This window comes from Hippocampus zosterae, chromosome 20, assembly GCF_025434085.1.
Source record: "Hippocampus zosterae strain Florida chromosome 20, ASM2543408v3, whole genome shotgun sequence".
Taxonomy (NCBI): domain Eukaryota; kingdom Metazoa; phylum Chordata; class Actinopteri; order Syngnathiformes; family Syngnathidae; genus Hippocampus; species Hippocampus zosterae.
Window position 1 is genome coordinate 9,739,535 of NC_067470.1, and position 21,449 is coordinate 9,760,983.

The following is a 21,449-nucleotide window of genomic DNA, read 5'->3' on the forward strand; positions in this document are numbered from 1 at the left end:
TATTATTCATTTGATTATTCCTGAGAGAAAAATAACTAATGACAGATGCAGCTGTTCATAAAAAGGAAAACAATTTCCAATGTCTTTTTTTTTTTTGTCTTAAGGTTGATTCCCCCCACCCACCCACCCACCACCCTTTGTCATTATATATTCCCACTGTTATTCAAAAAAAGGCATTTAGTCAAGTTTTGAGTCTTCTGATTTGATTCTATTTTTCTACTTGGACGAATATTTGAAGTCTACTTTGGGGTCTTCGTGTTAAGTTTTCTTGTGAAAACGACACCGAGTTGTGATATTGACTGACAACCATTTTTTAAAATCATACTCCTGCTACCCTCCTGCCACCCCCCTACCCCCCGTCATTAAAGTGTCTCTGTCAATGTAGCAATACAGTATTTACACTGATGGAAAACGACACCACTCAGAACTTCCTCGTCTGAAGCTATTTCGTCTTCACCTGGTGACATTTTCAGAAAGATTCAACCCCGAGAGTCCAAACTACACTCTTGGAACATGGCGTCGTGTATTGGAACTGCTCAAGTGTAGTTTCGAGTTTTGAGAAAAGATAAGCGGAATATGAATAAAAAGACTCTTTTTTTTAATAACATTTCGTGTGTTTGTAAATATTGTAATTCTCTTTTCTGGGGAAACAAATCCGCCGTCGTGTTGCCCCCATTGTGTGCTGCTCATTTAGCGCCTTCCTTCCACTCGCAGCGTGACAACAGTGTGTGAGCGTGTGCGTGTGTGCGTGTGTGTGTGTGTGTGTGTGTGCAATCTGAATTCAAATGGAGCTTGAAAGAGTGCAAGTATGGCACGATTCCACATCATTTGGGAAACATCCAGACTCCCCAAAAAATGCAACAATTTGTATGGTAACTAGATCCACAGGTCCTAAAAGATGCATACAGAAATGAGGTGAGGAAGTAGAATCAAGTGAATGAGGTGCAACACTCACCCTTCTTTAGATGAGCTCTCCTCCCCCAGAAGTGTGCTCTTTCCTCGGCTCGGACGGTCCAGTGTGACCCCCCCCCCCCCTCCTACCACGACCACCGACGCTCCCCTGCCCCGGGCAGCTCGGCGCAAGCGTGTGTCGTCCGTGCTGAGAGGAGGACTACTCTGCACACACACAAAAAAAAAAGTTGGTCGGCAAAAGTTAGCCCCAAAAGTTTTAGCTTTGGTGGGGAGGGACGGTGTGTGTGTGGGGGGGAGGGTTGGGCTCCCTGCATGTCGGTGTGCATCAGTGGTTTCCTTTTAAAAGGGGATATGGATCACTGTCCAGCGTGGGAATACTTGGGATAGGGAAAAAACAAAATAGACACAGTAAACTTTTTGAGTTGATTGGAAAGTGTCTTCTCAACAAAGCTTGACATTTCTAGAACAAATAAAAAATATACATAAATGAGGTGAACAGGTAAGATCAAATGTTTTCTCACTCATCCATTGTGGGACTTCATTGATACAAGGTCGAAAACAAGGGCTCCTTAAATGTAAATGTAATTTTTTTGTAACTTACAAATGGATGTGATATAAAACAAACAAACAAAATAAACGTCTACAACATGTTTATTCTGCTTTTTTCCCCCTTCAATATTTCTGTTTTGCTGACTCAGGCAACCTATGGCTCAGGGGCCATTTTACGGCCGAGAACCATATTTAATCCGGTACGCAATGCCATTCCAAAAAGAAAGAGGGGAAGCGTTCAACAACAAATACTCATAATATGCAAAAATAAAAATGAGTTATATTGTTTTTATTTTGGTTCCTTATCTATCATATGCCCGACAAACTTATAAATCTAAGTGACACCGAATGGGTTCCATATGAATGACATCATGTTATGTTTCACACATTTTTGTTTAATTTGGAATTATTTTGGCCAATTTTAAATTAATGCGAGATATTTTTGTCTTGCTGTCTTGGCTGATTTCTGTTCATAGGCAACCTATGGCTTGTGAGCCAGAGAAAAGGTCTCTTAAGAGTACTTGACCCTGCCTGCCACACAATTGTAAAACAAATAAAACTTGTTTTTAAAAGTTTCTAATTTCAGTGCATGGAATATAGAATCAATATCTGATGTGAAGAAATGATGTTTTCATTAGTTCATATGTATTTTTCCTTTTGGGGTGCGATTAAGACATCTCAACGCTACGAAGTAATGATGCTAGAGTAGAACACAGGATGCATTATATCCTTTGTACATGTCGGAGAAATTGATGTTTTTTGAACAGTGACAAGAATGAGCGGAAATGATGGTAAAAGAATCACTCCCAAAGTACAATTTGGTAGCATTTCTCTTTAAAGTTGGTGCATTTGCATATAACGGTTAAGATGGGTTGTTGTGAAACATTTATGAAGGTTGTTGAGACGGGGCTCAGTTTTTACACCGAATGCCCTTCATTACACATGTTTTTTTTGCATCCTGGCTTTTGTTATCTCACGTTGGTGTGCAATACAGCTCGTGAGTCATTGTTGAAAGAGCGTGCAGTTTTTCCGCCCATATAAGCGAATGGTAAAACTGTGCATAACGTTACATTGGCTTTGAATAATATCGAACATACGTTTCGCAAAAAACAAAAAAAAACCCCACAAATAAATAAATAAAATTCATGTCGCGTAATCAATTAACCGAAAGAGCCTCGCAGTGGATTCGGGTGTGTGAAAAGGCGAGAAAGGGGGCGTGCGCGCAGAGCTTGAGAGCCAGAGTCACGTGGCCTGGCTCCTGGCCTCCCATTGGTCGAAGGCACGTGTCTGGGAGGACAGTGGCGAGACGTCACTCATTGGGGGCTTCTCGTATGGAAAATAAGAAGCAAACTCCAGAGTGAGAGTATTAAGAGCATCACTTTTTTTCCTCCAGCCTCTTTATTTAGTTTAGCCGAAGCCGTTCGCCGCGCGCGGACGTCTCCGTACATGTGCGCCGATGGCTCGGGCGTACTTATAACGGCAGCAGCGCCGGGGGGGTGCTATTATGTCCAAAAAGTATGCTTTTTAACGAGGAGGCTACCCCAAGGCTGAGCAAGTCGATCACTCGCCATTGTTAAAAATTTTCCCCCTTTTTTTTACGATTAAATCCCCCCCCGAACTTGTGCATTTGAAAGCGCGCCGGAGGAGAGCGACAAAAGGGTTAAACGTAAAGAGAGTTTCAAAAAAAAAAGGAGATGGAAGAGAACGAGCGCGGTAGCAGAGACGAGGCGGATCGGCACGGGTCGGCGGAATCCAACAGGGCCATCCTGCCTCTGCTGCAGGCGCAGGGCAACGCGCAGAACCCGCACCGGGTCACCAATTTCTTCATCGACAACATCCTGAGGCCGGATTTCGGACGCAAAAAAGACACCGCAGCCAACCACCAGCACCAGCACCGCCGAGGGGAGAGTACTTTGTCGCCCCCGCCGCCGCCACCGGAGAGCCTCGGCAGCCCCGCGGCGCATCAGACCGAGCCGCTGGACAACACAGTGCCCACGGAGGGCACTTCGACGCCGCACGCGGACACCGACGCCAAGGAGCTAGCCATAGCCGCCGAGGAGCCCCTGAAACCCCACGGGGAGAGCGGAGACCAGTGCCTAAACTCGGACTCGGACAGTTCCCAAACCAGCTCCAACGCAGCCCCGGCTCAGCAGCCCATGCTGTGGCCCGCCTGGGTGTACTGCACCCGCTACTCGGACCGGCCCTCTTCAGGTGGGTGTCCACGGAACATCGACCGACGTTCGAGCTGTCCGTTCGGGCCTCATTCTAGCAATGCGTTTACCTTTTCGATGACTTAAAACAACGCCAGTTTCCTTTAAAAAAAAAAAAACAAGTACTGTTATATTTTAAAAATCTCAATAGAAGAAATAAATGCACGCGAATCACCTTGCTTGAAAGAAAAAAAATATATTGCACCGAGCTTGTACGTGCCACTCGGCAAGATTGAACGCATTTGTTCGCATGTCCGCTTGTTTGTTTGTTTTTTTTTACGTCAAGTTGCGCAAAACAAAGTTTACAGGCGTCGGCCGGGGGGAAAATGTATATGCGAGTGTCGCGCGTGGATCAAAATGAGTGGAGTACGACTTGTTCTCATGCATTATGTAGCTGGAGGAGGCGACTACTACGATGTGTAGAGTTTGTGAGAGGATGTGGAGGAGGCACACGCATACATCGCGATGTGCGCGTGGGTGTGTGTGTTTAGTATATAACATTAAAAATAAAACATTGCGCCAACGTGGTTCCTCGGATGACGAAACTACATCATACACAATCGCCGTGGAATTGTTTTTGAATCATTTGAAGTGAAATTCAAATGAACGCGAGCCCTAAATTGGGCAATAATACGTGCACGCGCGCTGGAATTATTACCAAAAAAAAAAAAACTAGCAAATGCTCATTCCGTCGGAAAGAGGCAAATAATGCACGTTTGGCATTTTTTTTCTTAATATGGTTCCGTTCCACACAATTTGTGGATTTCTCCCGGTGCAGGTCCGAGATCGCGCAAACCAAAGAAGAAGAGCACCAGCAAGGAGGACAAACGACCGCGCACGGCCTTCACCGCCGAGCAGCTGCAGAGACTCAAGACCGAGTTCCAGACCAACCGCTACCTGACCGAGCAGCGGCGTCAAAACCTGGCCCAGGAGCTGGGCCTGAACGAGTCCCAGATCAAGATCTGGTTCCAGAACAAGCGCGCCAAGATCAAGAAGGCCAACGGGGGCAAGAACACGCTGGCCCTGCACCTAATGGCGCAGGGCCTGTACAACCACGCCACCGTCACCAAGGACGACAAATCCGACAGCGACTGAACACCACACCCCGTCCTCCATTTTTTTTTCAAAGTCTATCCTATCACACAGAAATATAAAGAAAGTCTACAAGAGTATAGCGAAGCCAGTCCACAACGAGTCCCACTTATAGAAATATTAAGATGCAATAATATCATCCAGCAAGCAGGGCCAGTCGAAGAAGAAAATTTACCAGCATAAATCCAGTGTCTGCAATATCACGTCTAAAAAAAAAATGCTGTATAGAGTTGTCACTGTCCGTTTCCCCTGCCCGAGCAGGAGCTTCAAGTTAATGTATTACTTATGAATGCCAGTACACACATATATCTACACATATGATATAATGATTGTCATTTTTACATCCGGCACTTCTATATGAGAAGAAACAAGTCCAAAGAATGTGTTTTTGTTTTGTTTTGTTTTGTTTTTTGCTGTCCTGCTGCATCAATGGCTACTGTGAATTTAAAATGCTAACATCATTTTGTTTTTGAAATCATATGAAGACAGACAGAGAGCTCTATGGCATTATTTTCTAACATGTTGCTTTTATATATATGTGTGTGTGTGTGTGTTTAAATAGCAATATCAAATCACCGCTGTGTTCAAACGAATGACTGCTGCCTCGATAGGTGACCGTGTAGCATTCAACCACAAGCACTCATGCAGCTTGTGTTCTCGTTCAATCGACAGTATTTGAGAATTCATCATGGCAAAAAAAAAAAAGAAGAAGGCATCCGTCTGTGACTGTATTTAAAAAAAGGCTTTGTGTATTTATATAGATTCTATTGAAAAAAAAATCTATCCAATGACCGGTGTTGCTTTAGAGTAGCTATCTGAGGTGTTGACACTTGCTTGTTTATCTCGCAATAACATTTTTTTGTTTTTTGGTGAATGGAAAATGTGTTTACGAGGCCTTTTGCATGAACGCTGCAACTTGTTGGACTATTTTTTAGGGGGGGGGGGGCAAACGGCTGTGTTTATAAATGGAGAAAACAAGTGTGACCGAGCTAAGGCTGTATTCAACTGTTGGGGTGGGGGGACACAAAAAACAAATTCAACCAACAAAAATTATATACTATGAGCATTTCGGGAGAAGTAGGGGTTTTTATATTACCGTTTGTCAAACTGCTCTATAGTACACGTATGGCCCACGGGCCACAGGTTCACCACCCTTGCCATAAGCCAAATTTATTTTTTTTTGCCTTTCAAATGTGTTTTTTTCTGTTGCGCATCTGCAAAAAAAAAGTGTGTGTGAATTCAAAAGAAAACAAAAAAATATGATGATGACGATGATCCACCAAACTGAAACACACTTTGCCTTAAAAAGTCCCCGGGTGGACTTTTTCATGAAATGTTAACTGTGCCGAATCAGAAAAGCAGTATTACTTCACACACACAAAAAAAACCACAAATGCAGACTATTCTCGTTGAATGCCTTTTACAAACATTGCTGGTATACGACATCATGAATTTAGTCATCAGCGTAGAGCTCTCTATCTATATATGAACAATGTTTAAATGAAATGACAGCACAGAGTTGTAGACAACAATGCTATTTTTTATTTTACGTTGGATGCTACCCTTTGGTAAAGAAAAAAAAAACAAAAAAAAAAGTGTACATAATTTTTATCATGTATGTAATTGTGTAATTAACCGCCTCCTGGAAATTGCAAAAGAGTAAATAAACCTTGAAGATTATCAACAACAGCAAAAATATGGGTTGTTATGTTTCAGCCGGAATGTTTCACCAATGCTGCAAAGAACATTGGAACCATCAAAAAAAAAGGTTTACATTTTGAATGGGCGCAATAATCCCCCTTGCCACGCAAACACCCACTCGAGAGGATTTCAAATTCAGATGGAAAACATTGGCCAAAGCAGCGAAAACATTATGCAAGAGAAATCCTTGGACAAGCCCCAGCCATGTCCCCCCACCGCTCCGACAACAACAATGGCCTATCTGCATTTTCATACTTGGACCGCTAGTCTTTTGTTTGTGTGGCTGCTGTCCTGTCTTCGCCACGGTCGGTCTTCCTCGCACCCTGCTGGAAAAAGAAAGAGAAACTTCCATACAGAAAAAGGGAGTGGAAGGAGGGAGGGGGAAGAGAGAGAGAGAGAGAGAGAGAAATGAAGGTCAAAGCCTGTCATGGCTGCAGGTGGCTGGTTTATACCCCCCACCCCCCAAACCCTTTTTTTTTGCCTCCACCCACCCCTCGCTAACCCATTCTCCACACAGAGCCTTCCCACCCAAACTCTCTTCCCCTTCTCTCACGCTCACACATATCTTACTATCATCCGCCTTTATTTTCCTCCTTGTCTGACACACACACACACGCACACACACACACACACACACACTTCATTCAGTTGTGTATGTACTTAGTCGCTCTCGTGCTGTGTGAAAAATATTCACCAGATGCAGGAGGCTCCCAAAAAGTTCAGGCCGGGACAGGGAATCCTGAACCATCAGAGGGGGAAAAAAAACCCGCACGGTTCGGTCAAGTTGACCCAATATGACGATAATGTGAACGCGATGGTGACATTTTATTTGGTTGAAATTAAGGAATTGCGCACAGAGCGACATGGCGTGGCCCAATGCGACTCAAGTGGGCTCGCATGAAAACACTTGATCGAGCACTGCGCGTCCATCCACACACTGCAAGGGGACCCCCAAAAAAATGTGACTATAAAGTTTTGAACTTCTACATTTAATGCATTATATATGTAAAAAAAAAAAAAAAAAAAAAAAAACATTTTTTTGCCACCACAAAAGCATGGTAGATTTGGCTACTTGTACATTAACATCCTGGAGTCACACATTGTGACATGGACTAGGCAGAAGCACCCTCCTGTGTGGGGGAGGCCAGGCAAGACATAATAAGAGTAGGAACCATTTTGGTCAGACTAAACCTTCAGCCGCATCTGGCAGAATAAACTCCAGGGCCGTTTCTAGATCTCTCTGGCACCCATTCAATAGTTCAACTGAGAATACAATGTCAATGGGTGGTTAATATTAGAGTAGTGCATCTAAAATATTAATAAAAACATAAAAGGACCGGTTAAAGTAGTAAAAAAAAATTCAATTGGTGCCATGACCCGGATTGCCAAGTAAGATGCACAATGCCACAAAGAGAGGAAGGGTGGTGATGTTTTAAAAGGCTGTTGGGGAAAAAAAAAATAAAAATCAATCACTCCCGTTCACTGCCTGCAGCATGTGTTTCAGTGACAGAGACTCTACACACTTTGCTTTCTAGCCATCGGTGCATAGTGAGAAATTGTCAATAATTTCTCGGCATACAATGAGCATGGAAATTAAAGGCCGGAATTTGTTAGAGACCAAGCCTCAACTAGTTGTCAGAAGGAGTCGCCCAGTTACGACAAATAAGTGCTTGTTTTTAATGCCCCACATTCAAGTGAACGGTGGAGACCTGTTGCACTCATGCAGACCAGTCTCTCAAGAGCAGAACCCCTTATCTCAAGCTCACAGAAAAATCACGATTCACCCGTCAATCGTTAATTGCAGAGACCATTAAATTCTGTTACAAACGAAAACAGAAACATCTAAAGGTACATAGACAGCGTGATCTACCTTTTTCTTTAACTGAACCCCTTGCCCTTATTAGTCACAGGGTGCGCCACTCCTTAAACACAACTAACGTTACAAGAAGTCTCAAATCTTCTGATCACACAGTGACACTGAATTGGAACAGAGACTATTTGTTAACCAAACCAGCAGCATTCAAGAGGGAACGTCAACCCTCTCTCCGGTGACTTTGTGCAGAAATACTGACAATCAAATTGATCTCTTGACAAATATCCTGAAATAGTGACCATTGGTAACCAAAACTGCAGCACCCTCCACACAGTCTTCTGTGGATTCGTGTTTAGTATCCCAGGATAACAGTGATGGGCTCTCTAAAAAGGATAAGTGAGGCTGAACTGAGTAAACGTTTTTTTGAGGGCGTTTCAGGTGGTCGTCCAAAAATGTCAGCGAATTGCAGAGATTTTTTCCAAGCGCAGCTTTGAATATTTACGTAGGTGGCAGGGAACTTAACAACTATACAGGAATAGCTGGCAGGCAGCAATTGTGTGAAATACTTTCCAGGAGTGCTGCCAACAATTCTAGACTGGCATCAAAATGGAAGACAGTGCAAGATAAAAGCTTGATGATACAAAATACGATTTCCCAAAGGAAGTCAAGTGAAATATTTCAGTTAAAAAAAACAAAAACGTGAATACGAGTACAAGTAATGTTGACTGTAACATTTGTGTGTTCAATATGGCATCAACTTGATAAAAATGAATGTGTGCGTAAGTAGGGTTGAATGACAAACTCTTTTGCAGTCTAAGTCGATTAATTAATGATGTAATTGATCATTTTCAGCGCAGTTCAGCAGACCCCAAAGTTCTGCAACATGGGCTAGCTTCACGTAAAGACATATTTTGTATAATAAATCTAATGTTTAAAAAAAAAAAGTTGATACTTGAAACCAGATTCCTGCGACACACTCCACTACTTGGATGTCTACATCAATATTCACTTTCACAACATACAATCCATGCTATGAAAAATGACTCATGAGGTATCTCAAGGATCTGTAATATGCCCTAAATTATTTGGATTACTGTATATATATATATATATATATATATATATATATATATATATATATATGTACATATATATATATATATATATATATATACAGTAATCCAGGCTGATTGAACACTCTAAATTGTCCATAGGTGTGAGTGTGAGTGCGAATGGTTGTTAGTTTCTGTGTGCCCTGCGATTGGCTGGCAACCGATTCAGGGTGTCCCCCCGCCTACTGCCCGAAGACAGCTGGGATAGGCTCCAGCACCCCCCGCGACCCTAGTGAGGATCAAGCGGCTCGGAAGATGAATGAATATATATATATATGAAGATGCAACATTTCTGAAATAATCAAATATGTTTTATTAGCATAATATATTACGCTTACCTTGCTGGCAAAAAAACTAGCAGCTTCTGAATACTGCTGAAAGTGAAGTGAATGCACTGAAACACTGGATGGACGGCAACGAACTATTTCTAAATGTGAACAAAACCAAATTTATTGTCTTTGGCTCTTAAAATAAATTCAACAAAATAAAATCATTGCAAGTTCATTTGCTTGTGATCTTTGTGGAGTGGTAGGGGATTGGGGATCATACACGCCCACCCCCAAAAAAGAAAAAGCACTTGTTGAGTTGGTTTTTTTGAATTTCTGACTTTTGAGGCTTTCCAGAACATACGGTTTAACTCCAAACTGTGGAATTGTCGGAACATTCCTCTTCAAATCTTCCACTGTAGCTGCCTGTTATATACAACCCACAAAAAATAAGTACATTAAAAAAATAAATAAATAAATAAAGGCCCCATCCATCCATGACCACCTCCTCCCCTACTGTGCCATTTACACACGCTTCCTCCGGGCCGCAGCGGAATCTGCTCGAAGGTGCCTGAGCGTCGTGGCGGAAACATCATTAAAAGTGGTGAAAGACGTAAAAAGGTGAAGAATGGGGATGACATCAGGCCAATTTCACACTTGGCACTCGAACGGCAAGGTCCGAGCCAGGAGGACTCTCAGCCTCGCAACGCAGATCAAAGCCCACTGTGGCGAGGTGAAAGGACACCTAACTATGCTAATCCCCAGGACGAATATATTTTAATCTTGTTAGAATACAAGTTAATGCCGTGGCGTGGTTCAGCGGCAAGAAGGAGAAGTGGATGGGACGACTTGCGAGGCGCATCCAGTCTGGAGAAACAAAAAGGTGGGGCAAAAAACTGCGTACTGTACAAGCAGAAGATTACAGTGGCAGACCGACGACGAGGTTTGTTTTCATTGATGATGGAAGGGGGAGAGTAAGAGGAAAAAAAGAACGATGATTCTGTTTGAATCCCCGCTCGGGCAAGCTAACATGCAAAGGAAATGAGTATTTCGTGGCTCGCATTGAGGCCTGAGCCCCGCGAAGCACCTTGGTAACCCTTGATCTCTCATGTATGGAAGTCAGGGCGCTGGTGCCTGCAGAGGTTTGACTGGACGCACAATAGCCAGCGGATGCTTTGGGCAAAAGTCACACCCAGGCAACTCTCATTTCACACAAATTCTTTGAGTTGAGTGTGTAGGAGGTGTGGAATGCTCCATAGCTTGGCTGGCTGAGAATTTGCGTTCCATTGGATGTAAGCGCCAATGGGTGGTGAGCACAATGATGTTATGGATTAATTTATTTGATATTGCAATTTATATTCCAACAGAGTTTGAATTAATTCATTTAAAACCCCACTTTCTAATTTAAATGAACCGAAAGTTTTGAGCTGATTTTCAACAAAACCATTCACCACCTCACAAAGGCCTATTTCATATTTTAAAAAAACAACAAAAAACCTTCACACCGACTTCTGTTGCAAGTTTGTGATTTATTGTGGCGAAAGAGAGGTGCTGAGTAATATTTCAGGATTTACTTTACGACTAAAGTCGACGAAACCACAAATCTTTCGCGGGCCACATAAAATGATGTGGTGGACCAGATCTGGCCCCCGGGCCTTGAGTTTGACACCTGTGCTTTAAGATATTATACTTTAATCCAGCGGTGTCAAACTCGATTCACATCGTGGGCCACATACGGCCTCAGTAGATGTCACGTGGGCCAGACCATTAAAATTATACCACACTCTGCTATAAATAACCAACATATCTTTCCTTTGTTCTGATCAAAACAGTGCGTCATCTAGCGGATACTCCATAAATTGCACTTTATTAAAAATATTCATTCCATGTCTTTTATGGATTTTTTTCACTTTTCAATAATCCTGCAGGCCTGATCGAGCCTCATTGGGGGCTGGTTCTGGCCCGCGGGCTGTATGTTTGCCACCATGCTTTAATCTCACAAAAAATGAATCTGCCTTTCTATTTGTTTATGTTTAAATTGCAAATATCTCTTAGAAAGTGAAAATTTGTCTCGAGGACATCATTTAAAAGTGACAACTGCCCCCCCCTCCCCAAAAAATTCAATTATTGAGGGGAGAAAATTTTTTTATGTTTTTGTCCATGTTTTCAAAAATAGTTTTTTTTCCAGTATTTTCATGGGGACAGAAAAGGGCACCAATAGAATTTGTTCTTCCACATTTTGAGACTTGCCAGTTTGTTTGACAAATGAAAACATATCAAACCCCGTCATGCCCACTCGTGGGTGGGTCAAGGATAGATCACACTCACCTCAGTCCCCACTCGGATTTCCAAACTCACCTGATGGTTCAGCATCATGGCTGAGAGAGGCACAAAGTGGGATTTCGGTGCTGCTTCGGCAACAGTGGAAACATCATCACCTTTCAAAAAAAAATTAAAAAATGAAGCCCATCCTGCTCATGACATCTTCCTCCGAGGCCGCCACCAGCCCTCTGCGCTGCGGAAAAGTAGAGGAAAAAGAAGAAGAAGAAAAAAAAATGTTCATGGCAAGGGCCAATGGCAAAGTGTCACTCAGCATGAGTAGGTAAGCCTAAAAATAGACTGTTTGGACATTTTTTTGCACCCTCTTCACCAAACATTCACTCGGCTACACACTGCAATTGAGATGCTGTTAAGTGTCAGTCAGGCCTGCGTGTTTTGAGTCATTTCAAATCGGAATCGACTCATTTAGTCAAGCGATTCTAACTGTCATTGGCTTGATCCAGCCTGATTGGCGCACACGTAGAGAACAAAATAGGGGTTTGATCACCGCTGATCGACCCACTACATTCTGCTATTTTAAAAAAAAGAACCCAAAAAACAAAACCTGCACGCAATTAAAAGGCGATGCATGAGCACTTCACCGGACAAAATGACAGCAGGACAACAATGGAGCTGACAAACAAAGCGCGTGGATACAGTGCTGGGAAAGCCGAGGATTACAAACAGGTTCCCATCATGCATCACGCTAAACCTGACTTGAAAACAGCAGCTTGCCAAAGATGTGGGCGTGGGGTTCAAAGGAGGTTAATGCTCACCATAAAATTGCAATAAAGGCCACGCTCGGTTCCCCAAAAAACATAAACGCAGCGTAGATGTTCATTTTGGCTGCCATTCAGCTGAGCTTTTGCACACCGTGCTGGAGGAACATTCGCTTTTTTTGAACAGCAAAAGGGTGGTGTGAAGTCGCAGCGTCCTGGAATGCAACTGGTGGGAACATTCGGAAAAGTCCTGGAATCGCAATATCTTCCTGATTGCGGTGAAACTCCGATCGGAACGGGAAGACTATCTGCCAGTGCGAGCGTAAATCTGATGAATCAAACAAGCTACAGGGAAAAATATAGCGCATAGACCATTAAATAAGACAAAAATGATTAGTGATCGCGAAATTTAAACCCATGGGGGTAATAATGCAATATTTCTTATCTGCGGGCGACAATAGTCACTGTCCGGCATTGACTTTGTGAGTTGTTACTGCTGCCCGGAAATGAAAGCACGATTCTATCGACAACGGATCATGAGAAAAATAAGAGAAAGGGATATCGGTACGAAAACAGCAATTAAACTGTAATTGCGTACACGGGGCAAAGAAATCATCATCTGTGTTTCAGGCAAGCGTATGAGGCCAGGCCCTGCTCAGTCGAGCGTAGCCCGAGCTCACCGTCGCGGGCGTCTCCCCCTACTCTCCCCTCTGTCACTCAGACGGCCATTTTAACCGCCGTTGAATGGCGGGCAAGAGAGGGCGGGGTCGGCGGCGGCCATGACGGCGGCAACAACCTGAGATGAGAGGAGCTTCCGTATCCGAACGCATCCTTTTTGAGAAGAACAGAACGTCCGAGGAAAATCAATCGGTCAACCACGTCCTTCATCTGTTTTCAAATGACATTTCCGCCCCCCCCCCCAAAAAAAAAGATTTTTCAAAAAGTCATTCAAAAGCTGGAGAGTACAGTGCACAGCAGGTGGTCAGCAATATGTTTTTTTCTGACTCACAAAGTCAATCTGTCATTATTGAAATACATTTATAAAATTTAAAAATAAGACTCTGCCAGTCGTAAGCATAATAAATTGAAATAATGTTCCGACTGGTGGTTGTGAGCAGATGAAGCGGGTCAACGGCCTGCCCGCTTGCTCTCCCGGGCGCCTCGGCTGCAGAAAATGAAATTTAAAAAAAAAGCAGAGTGGCTCTTTTCCAGCGATATTGGAGGTCAGAGTTCATGACGTCCTCTTGGCAACACCGGAGCAACAGGCAAGGGTGTCTAGACGGGTCTTGGTGTGACATCAGCGCCCCGTGGTTGCTTCCGGAAAGAGGGGTCAGCGGTAGCCAAGTGCAGGGTAAACAGGGGATGGGGGAGTGGGTTCGGCCTTTGGCCCCGCTGAGGTGGGATCAGCACCTCCACCCTCCAGTGATCAAAGACGGGGGATCTTCCTGGGAGAAGAAGAGGGGGCTGGCTCAGAAGATGAACTCCGCATTTATGTAATCGAGACGTGTCCAAGGCCCCGATTGTTCTCCTTTCACACTCCGAAATGGACCCTTCCGGTGCCACTGATTACATTAGGGAGGACAGACTCTTTTCACAAGGGCAGCCAGACAAAAGAGCCGCTTCCGTGGCCCTCACCATCTGGTCCCCAAATAAGGAAAGCTGAAGGAGAAAAAAAAGCCTAGCCAGCAAGAGAAGAGACTGAATAGAAGGAACGCCGTTTGAATAGGGGCAGGATGGCCGTACAGATAAGCAAACATACAGTGAAGCCTCAAAAATGGCGAGCCGATCCCCAAGTGCAAATAAAGCCATGTAACAGTGCGCCTTGGTGTCGACAGATGTCGGCGAAAATGGAATGCTGCTGCGAATCAACCTCATGATCACACCCGCGGTGATGAAACAAGGTCATGTTATAAAGTATCTGAAAATATGAATCGAGAAAACCGATGGTAGATGCCGGAGGTTAAGTTGATGGGTCAGCCAGGGAGCCGGCAAACTTGACTGAAGTCGTAATTGCTAAAACCGAATGACACAGACTTACGCGTGAAGTGCATTTTTGTTAAAGTGTTACGAAATCAATGACCGTGTTTTTCCAGACTATAAGTCGCAGTTTCTATTTCATAGTTTGGTCGTTGGTGCGACTTATACTCCAGAGCGATTTATGTGTGAAATTAACACATTACTATATCATTTCACATGTTATTTTTATATTAAACCACAAGAGGGCGGTCTTGGCCAGTGTTGATAACTCGACGATGAGTCTGACGTGAGCGACGTAGACGAGGAAGCGCCGCATCTTCTACCACCGGAGTTCGTGGAGTTCTTTAAAAGTGACGCAGAGGATGAAGATTTCATTAGATTTTGTGATTTAGAGTGACAGCGACTGTTTGGTACAGCACTTTGTATGCAGCGATGGCTTTTTGAAAGTGCTCTATAAATACTGTTGACTTGACTTGACTTGTTAGCATGTTCTTTATGCTATAAGCTATCCGAATATCTCTTAATATATTACGTGAACATACCAGGCACATTCTACGTTCGTTGCTTTTGTGTCATGTAACATTAGCATATCGTACACCAGCTAGCCTGTTGTTCTTCAAATTTAATTTGTTTTTATTTTTTTATATGCCTTTCAAGATGACACATCTGTTCTTGGTGTTGAATTTGATCAAATACACCCCCGCGACCCTAGTGAGGATCAAGCGGCTCGGAAGATGAACACCCCCCCCACCCAAAGAAAAGTGACTTATGGTATAGTCCAGTGTGACTGATATGTTGTTTTTTTCTTGATGATGCATTTTATGGCCGGTACGATTTATACTCCCGAAAATACGGTAGTCAAGATATTAAAATTAAACATCAAAAAAGCGTTCGCCTAAAATCCATTTCATTTCCATCACTTTCCACAAACGCATCACATGAGTTAGAATTGACAACGCGGAAAATGCAAACATCAATTCATCCATTGCTGATAACTTCACACAAAACTGCTGCGTTTTATCGGACGTTCAAACCAAAGTGGGAGCGTCAGCCCGCCAAAGTTACCGCAAATGTCCCGACAATGGCAACGCATCCCACAAACATGCCTCGAGAATCCTATAATTTTGCCATAAAATGCAATCTTTTGCCATCATTTTAAAGTACAGTGGTACCTCTACTTACGGTTGTCTCTTCATACAAAATTTTCAGGTTATGAAACGCCAACAGGAAAATATTGTCTTTTGTTCCGAAAGAAATTTCAAGATACCAAACGCCAGGCAAAAACCACTTCTGAGAGAGAACATGAATTAAAGAGAGCACAAACGATGAGTATGCAGTTAAAAGTTAAATGACCATCATTGTTATTTATACTTTCCTGTTCTTTGTGTTTTACGTTACGCACAATTCTCACTTATTGTGCAAAAATATAATTGTACCATGTATTTGTTATATATTTTGATGCATTTTTATGCTTTAGGAAACATTTATGTCTGAATTTTGGGGGGGCTTGTAACGGATTAGAGCATTTACATGGAAAACACGTCCCTTACAAGATTTTCTGGTTAAGATTTTTTTTCCAGAACCAATTAATTTTGTAAGTAGAGGTACAACTGTATGTGTCCACAGTTTGACAAGACTCGCGGCTAAAATCCGGTTTTCCAGAACACAACCAGGTGAAGACACTTCACGTATGTTTCACACTGCTGTTATTTGAAGAAACACGATTAATTGTTCTGCAATGCATGGCTTGCTTCCCCCCGCCTCGTCGCAACACAAAGCCACAAGGAAATCTAGTAAGCAAACACACTCATTAGTGGCAAAGGTGATGGCGCCCTTGATGGTGAGTGCGATTGTTGGGAGGTGCGTGTGTCCGCCTGCGTGTCAGAAGGGTTCCCGTTGACAAGTCAAGTTGGACTGGTCTTTGTGCACTGGAATGGAATTACAACTCCTATTTGAGCTCCTGAAAGATCGTTTTATTTTCAGATATATACTGTATATAAATAATAGAGCTGTCAGTTTAGCGCGTTTTTAATGGCATTAAATTAAATGAATTTTAACGGGATCAAATTTTTTCTCGCGAGACTAATGTGGCACACGTCAGAGCGGATGTTACATTGCTCTATAAATAAACTGGAAACAAGACAACAAGCGCGCTGTATAGGTCCACGCACGTTTGTTTTGCCAGCCACGGCAGCGCGAGACACCGAAAACTGATACTTAAAGAGTTTATGAATGGAAAGTTTACTTTTAAAAAGTTGCCAGATTGTTCCACTGACAGGACCAAAGTTACCGGTATCATACAGGTATACGATGTATGCCACTGACGCGATTGTTACTTGTTTGGAACCATTTTGTGTGGAAGGTTACAGCGTTCCGTGTCCATATAAATAAAGCGGGTGGAGCTTCTATGTATTTGTCTGACAGTGACGGTGAAGTTCAGCGGTGCAATGGTAGCGACCTAGCAAAAATAAAACGTCTTCAGTGTTGTCAGCAAACCAAGTGTAGTCATCCGAAATGATGTCTACACAAAACTGTAGAGAGACTTCCGTGCAAGAAGGACCAACAGAATCAACATAGCCTGACTGCTGTGTTCAAAGCAAACTTGAGAAAAACGAAGTATGCAACCATGGCTTAAATCCACTGTAGGCTGAGTACTAGTTTACTTTAGATGTGCACTTTATAATGTTATATTGCTCTGTTTTGATTCCATAAAAAGAGCTGTTAAAGCAGCTGTTGTGTGACAAAATGTTTTTTTCACTGTTGTTGATGGACAGTAATATTGTGTGAGAGATTCTGTGTAAATAACTGCTCCAAGTGAAAAATGTTCATTTGAAAATCTTTATTTCCGTAAATATTTGCATTTTGCACATAGAAAACTGATTCATGATTCCATGTTGATGAGAGCATTAAAATGGGCAAAATAGGACAAATAAATATAAAAGGAAATTCAGAAACGATAAAAAAAATGTGTGAGTAAACACGATTAATTTTTAGTGAGTTTGAGTTAATTATGACAGTTGCATTTTTAATTGGATTAAATATTTTAATTGTTTGACAGCTCTAATATATATATATATATATATGAGATGCATGTTCACAAATGGGAAAGAGGAGAGACAGCATGGTAGAGAAAAGGAATGAAAACAATGGTCCACCGGTTGAAGATTTGACAACTCTATCCCGAGAAGGGAATAAAGTGCGCATTGTGATCTTAAAACGATTCACTTCACAAGCTTTCCGTGCAACAACAACAACAAAAACAAGTGTCCCAACCCCCCAATACCACCTCACCGACTCCCCGCAGTGATGCGCACACATCACGGCGGCGTTTTACATGAACGTTTTCATCTGTCATGCCCGCAGTTAGTGAGGAGAAAGATGTGACGTGTGATGTTCTGGCAATAAGGCTCTTGTTGCAAAACAAGATATGATAGAGCGCCAGAGCCGGCTTGCGCTGACATGAGGGTTGAACATGCGTGCCTTATTGTACACGATCTGAACCAGCTTAATATTTTGTAGCCTCGGAGTAAAACACACACACACACACACACACACACACACAAACGTTTGTGCTTCCTGAGAAGTGCAATTATTGATTGAAGCTTACAGTGAATTAAAAAGTATTTTCTAGGAGTGAGACTACATATTTGGACAGCCGTAGTCAGTATGTTTCGGTACGTCGTGCGAAACGAACTGCAGAGTCATGCAGAGTTTCACCGTTGTTTTAGTCCAGGGCTGTCAAACTCATTTTAGTCGCGAGCCAATTTTGGAGTTGCGTCTTCCCGTTATGACAGTGAAAGCACAAAATGATTACTTGTACACAACAAATGAATAGATTACGAGTTTTGAAATCAGTCAAGTCATTTTGAATAGTTTGTTCAAGTGAGTGTAAACTAGGTAACAATATTCTTGCAAAATCTCAACGTTATTTATGACACATGACCATTTTACATTTCGGTACAGATGTTAGCAAGTTGACATACATGATTTGCTTTCGCGGGCCACATAAATTAATCTGGTGGGCCGGATCTTGCCCCAGGGCTTTGAGTTTGACACCAGCTTTTTAGTCTCACTCACAGTGTTACTTCTTTTTTCTTTAACTCATTCACTCCCAAAGACGTTTTTAAACGTCTTTTCAGACTTGGTCTAGAATTGGCTGGTACTGAAATGGTTTTAAGCATTGCGGAGGTATCAGATTGGAACCCAGAATCAGCAGAGTAAAAGGAAAAAAAAAGTGACTCCATCGCTTGTACAAAAAAATCTGATCCTGACATCTCTATTATTGATTTCATGGCTACCGAACATGGTGTTAGCCTAATAGCTTTGTCACTGTAATAATTTTCAACATAAATGATTACCCCCCGCCCCCACACAATTTGTGGCAGAAACCCATGCTAATGCAAATACATAACATCATACATATTTGAATAGAAAGAAAAATCAGAATGGGGCGGGGGGATATAAAATGTACAAACGCAATGTGCTTTCCTGCGCAAAACCTCAAAAGCTTGCATGTCGCCAACCGAGGACACCTCATATATGGTTCTGAACATTTCATCCGAGTGCCAAGACAACAGAAGGACGCGTGTGTCTGAGATGGGGCGTTGCGGCCCCGCCTGACAATTGGGTGTGACACGTATCGAATGGGACAGGTGGGGCCAGTCAAGTGGAGTACGCCACTGCCGTAGCAATCTGGAGTTTTCCGCTGTAATTAGTTCTTTTTTCTTCAGCACGGTCTCCGGATTATGTCATCAGGCGCTTATACCTCATTATTCAGTGCCGTAAACAAGACGGGAAGAAAAATCCAATTCTACGGAGACGCGAGCGTCACGTTCCAGGGGAGGAAGGAAGTCGCCGTGTGAAACCAACAAGAACCAAGCAACACCTGGCGTGCCGAAGTGGACTGTTGCACACGGTGTCTCAAAGCACTGCTGCCGCTTTCACTCCCAGATGACTGTGGATGAGATGTTTGCCCCTTTTACAGCGCCTCTAAAAAGATGCTTTTATTTTGTTGTTTATTTGTCCCCCCCCCCCCCCCCATCTTTATTGTCATTACAGGTTGTGTATTTGACCAATCCGCAAAACTTACGCTAACTAACGTTCACCCTGACGCAATGCAAAACACCAGACGGCTAACGGAATTAGCATCGTTAGCGAAGCGTCTTGAAAAAAATTTGCAAATATTACGCCGGCTTTCCGAGTCACTTCGTGGCGAAACTTTTATTTGTGAATTATGCGTGTCGACATGATGCTGCCCCTTGGTGGCCAAAAAGTGAATGAATGCCATGTCCGTGCTACTGAGGCATTAAATCCTGATGCACAAATGGTTTGAATATTTATATTTTATGCATGCATTGTGTACAATCTATTACGGCTGCAACTACTGCTTACTTTAAGAATCGATGAATCGATTTTGAAAAAGTCCATCCGTGAATCAAAAACAGGACATTATTTCAAATTGAAAGTGCAAAAAAATATATACATATGAATTTTTTTAAATGCTCAAATAAATAAATGATGACTCATGATTCCCAAGTGGTGATTCTACACCCAAATTGAAATTTCGTAGACAGCTCGACTTTGAGGAGACTCAAAGAAAGTCTCAGAAAGAGACCAATAAATAAATAAATAATAAAAGCTAGAGGTGATCATAATAATAGGTAATGGTTCAGAGGAAGAAAAAAAACCTCTCACTTTCTGATGGCCAATTGCTAACAAATTTTTATCACATACACTTGTCAAGTTTTTTTAAGATTCCAACAGTGTGGGGACATAGGACGACAGCGGTGTTTGATGACTTTCCTTAAATAAATAATAATAATAAATAACAAAATATAATTCAGATGATTCAACTTGCCTTGCATTAATGTACCGAAGGTTCTTTGTGGCTTCTGGTAATGCCAAAGAGGGCTTTATTTGAAGCGTGAATTAAACATGATTGAAGTTAATTCAGGCCTTCGCTGCAGCACCTGCAGCAACTTTCAGCGGGCACGGTGTTCACACATTTGTGAGCGTGAGCTTGAAAGTCAACACAAACATTCCAAAAGAGGCTAATTAGTCAACAGTTAAAGAGCCGGTCATCGCCCCGGCAATGAAGAAGAAAAAGGACCCAAAGGAAAAACAGCGGACTGATGGGTTGGTGTTGGATTTCCGGGAAGGCGGATGGGGACAGGGGGGGGGCGTCACGTGCTAAGTCCCGTTAAGAGCCTCAAAGCAACTGGTCGGGTGTTTAGAGGCGCTGCCTGCATTTTTAGGCACGCAAACATGGAAAAATATCAATTTCACATTTGGCTAAACGCTTTCACACTTTGTGTCAGCGGCGCCGCGGAGAGGAGGGCCGCCAAGACAAAACAACAGCTCCTGGATAAGGATCGTGTTAATGCCTATCAATTAGGATCAAACGGGGATTAAGCGGCATGGTTGCGGCGGAGGGACGGGGGTGGCCCACGCCGAGTCACTGAATACCAGGGGTCACACCCCCCGACTTCATTAGGGCTGACCTTTCCACGCCATTGTGCGACAGCAAAGAGACCCTTGCACTCATCCAGCCTGGATGGCTTACGGAGGGTCAAATATGATCCACACCGAAAAGCAAATGTGATATATTCACTTTCACAGTCCGGGGAGAGCCAATAAGTAACCTGCGCTCGGGCCAGGTGGTTATTAGCACACACACATTTTCAGCGCAAAAGGAAATCACTTTCTATCCCCACCTCAGAGAGATGTATGATTTACTAATTAGTCGTGGTGCAGCGCGGGGTCAAGCGGCTCCAATTCTG

The 21,449-nt window shown here is 42.9% G+C and overlaps 1 protein-coding gene across 1 annotated transcript; it reads left to right on the forward strand.

Moving 5' to 3' along the window:
* The first annotated feature begins 2,647 nt into the window (after window positions 1-2,647).
* On the forward strand, window positions 2,648-6,459 carry en2a (engrailed homeobox 2a). The gene is made up of 2 exons (XM_052054134.1): window positions 2,648-3,672; window positions 4,450-6,459. Exons 1-2 carry the CDS (start codon window positions 3,156-3,158, stop codon window positions 4,764-4,766), a joined length of 834 nt encoding a protein of 277 aa, XP_051910094.1. The 5' UTR covers window positions 2,648-3,155; the 3' UTR covers window positions 4,767-6,459.
* Window positions 6,460-21,449: the final 14,990 nt, after the last annotated feature.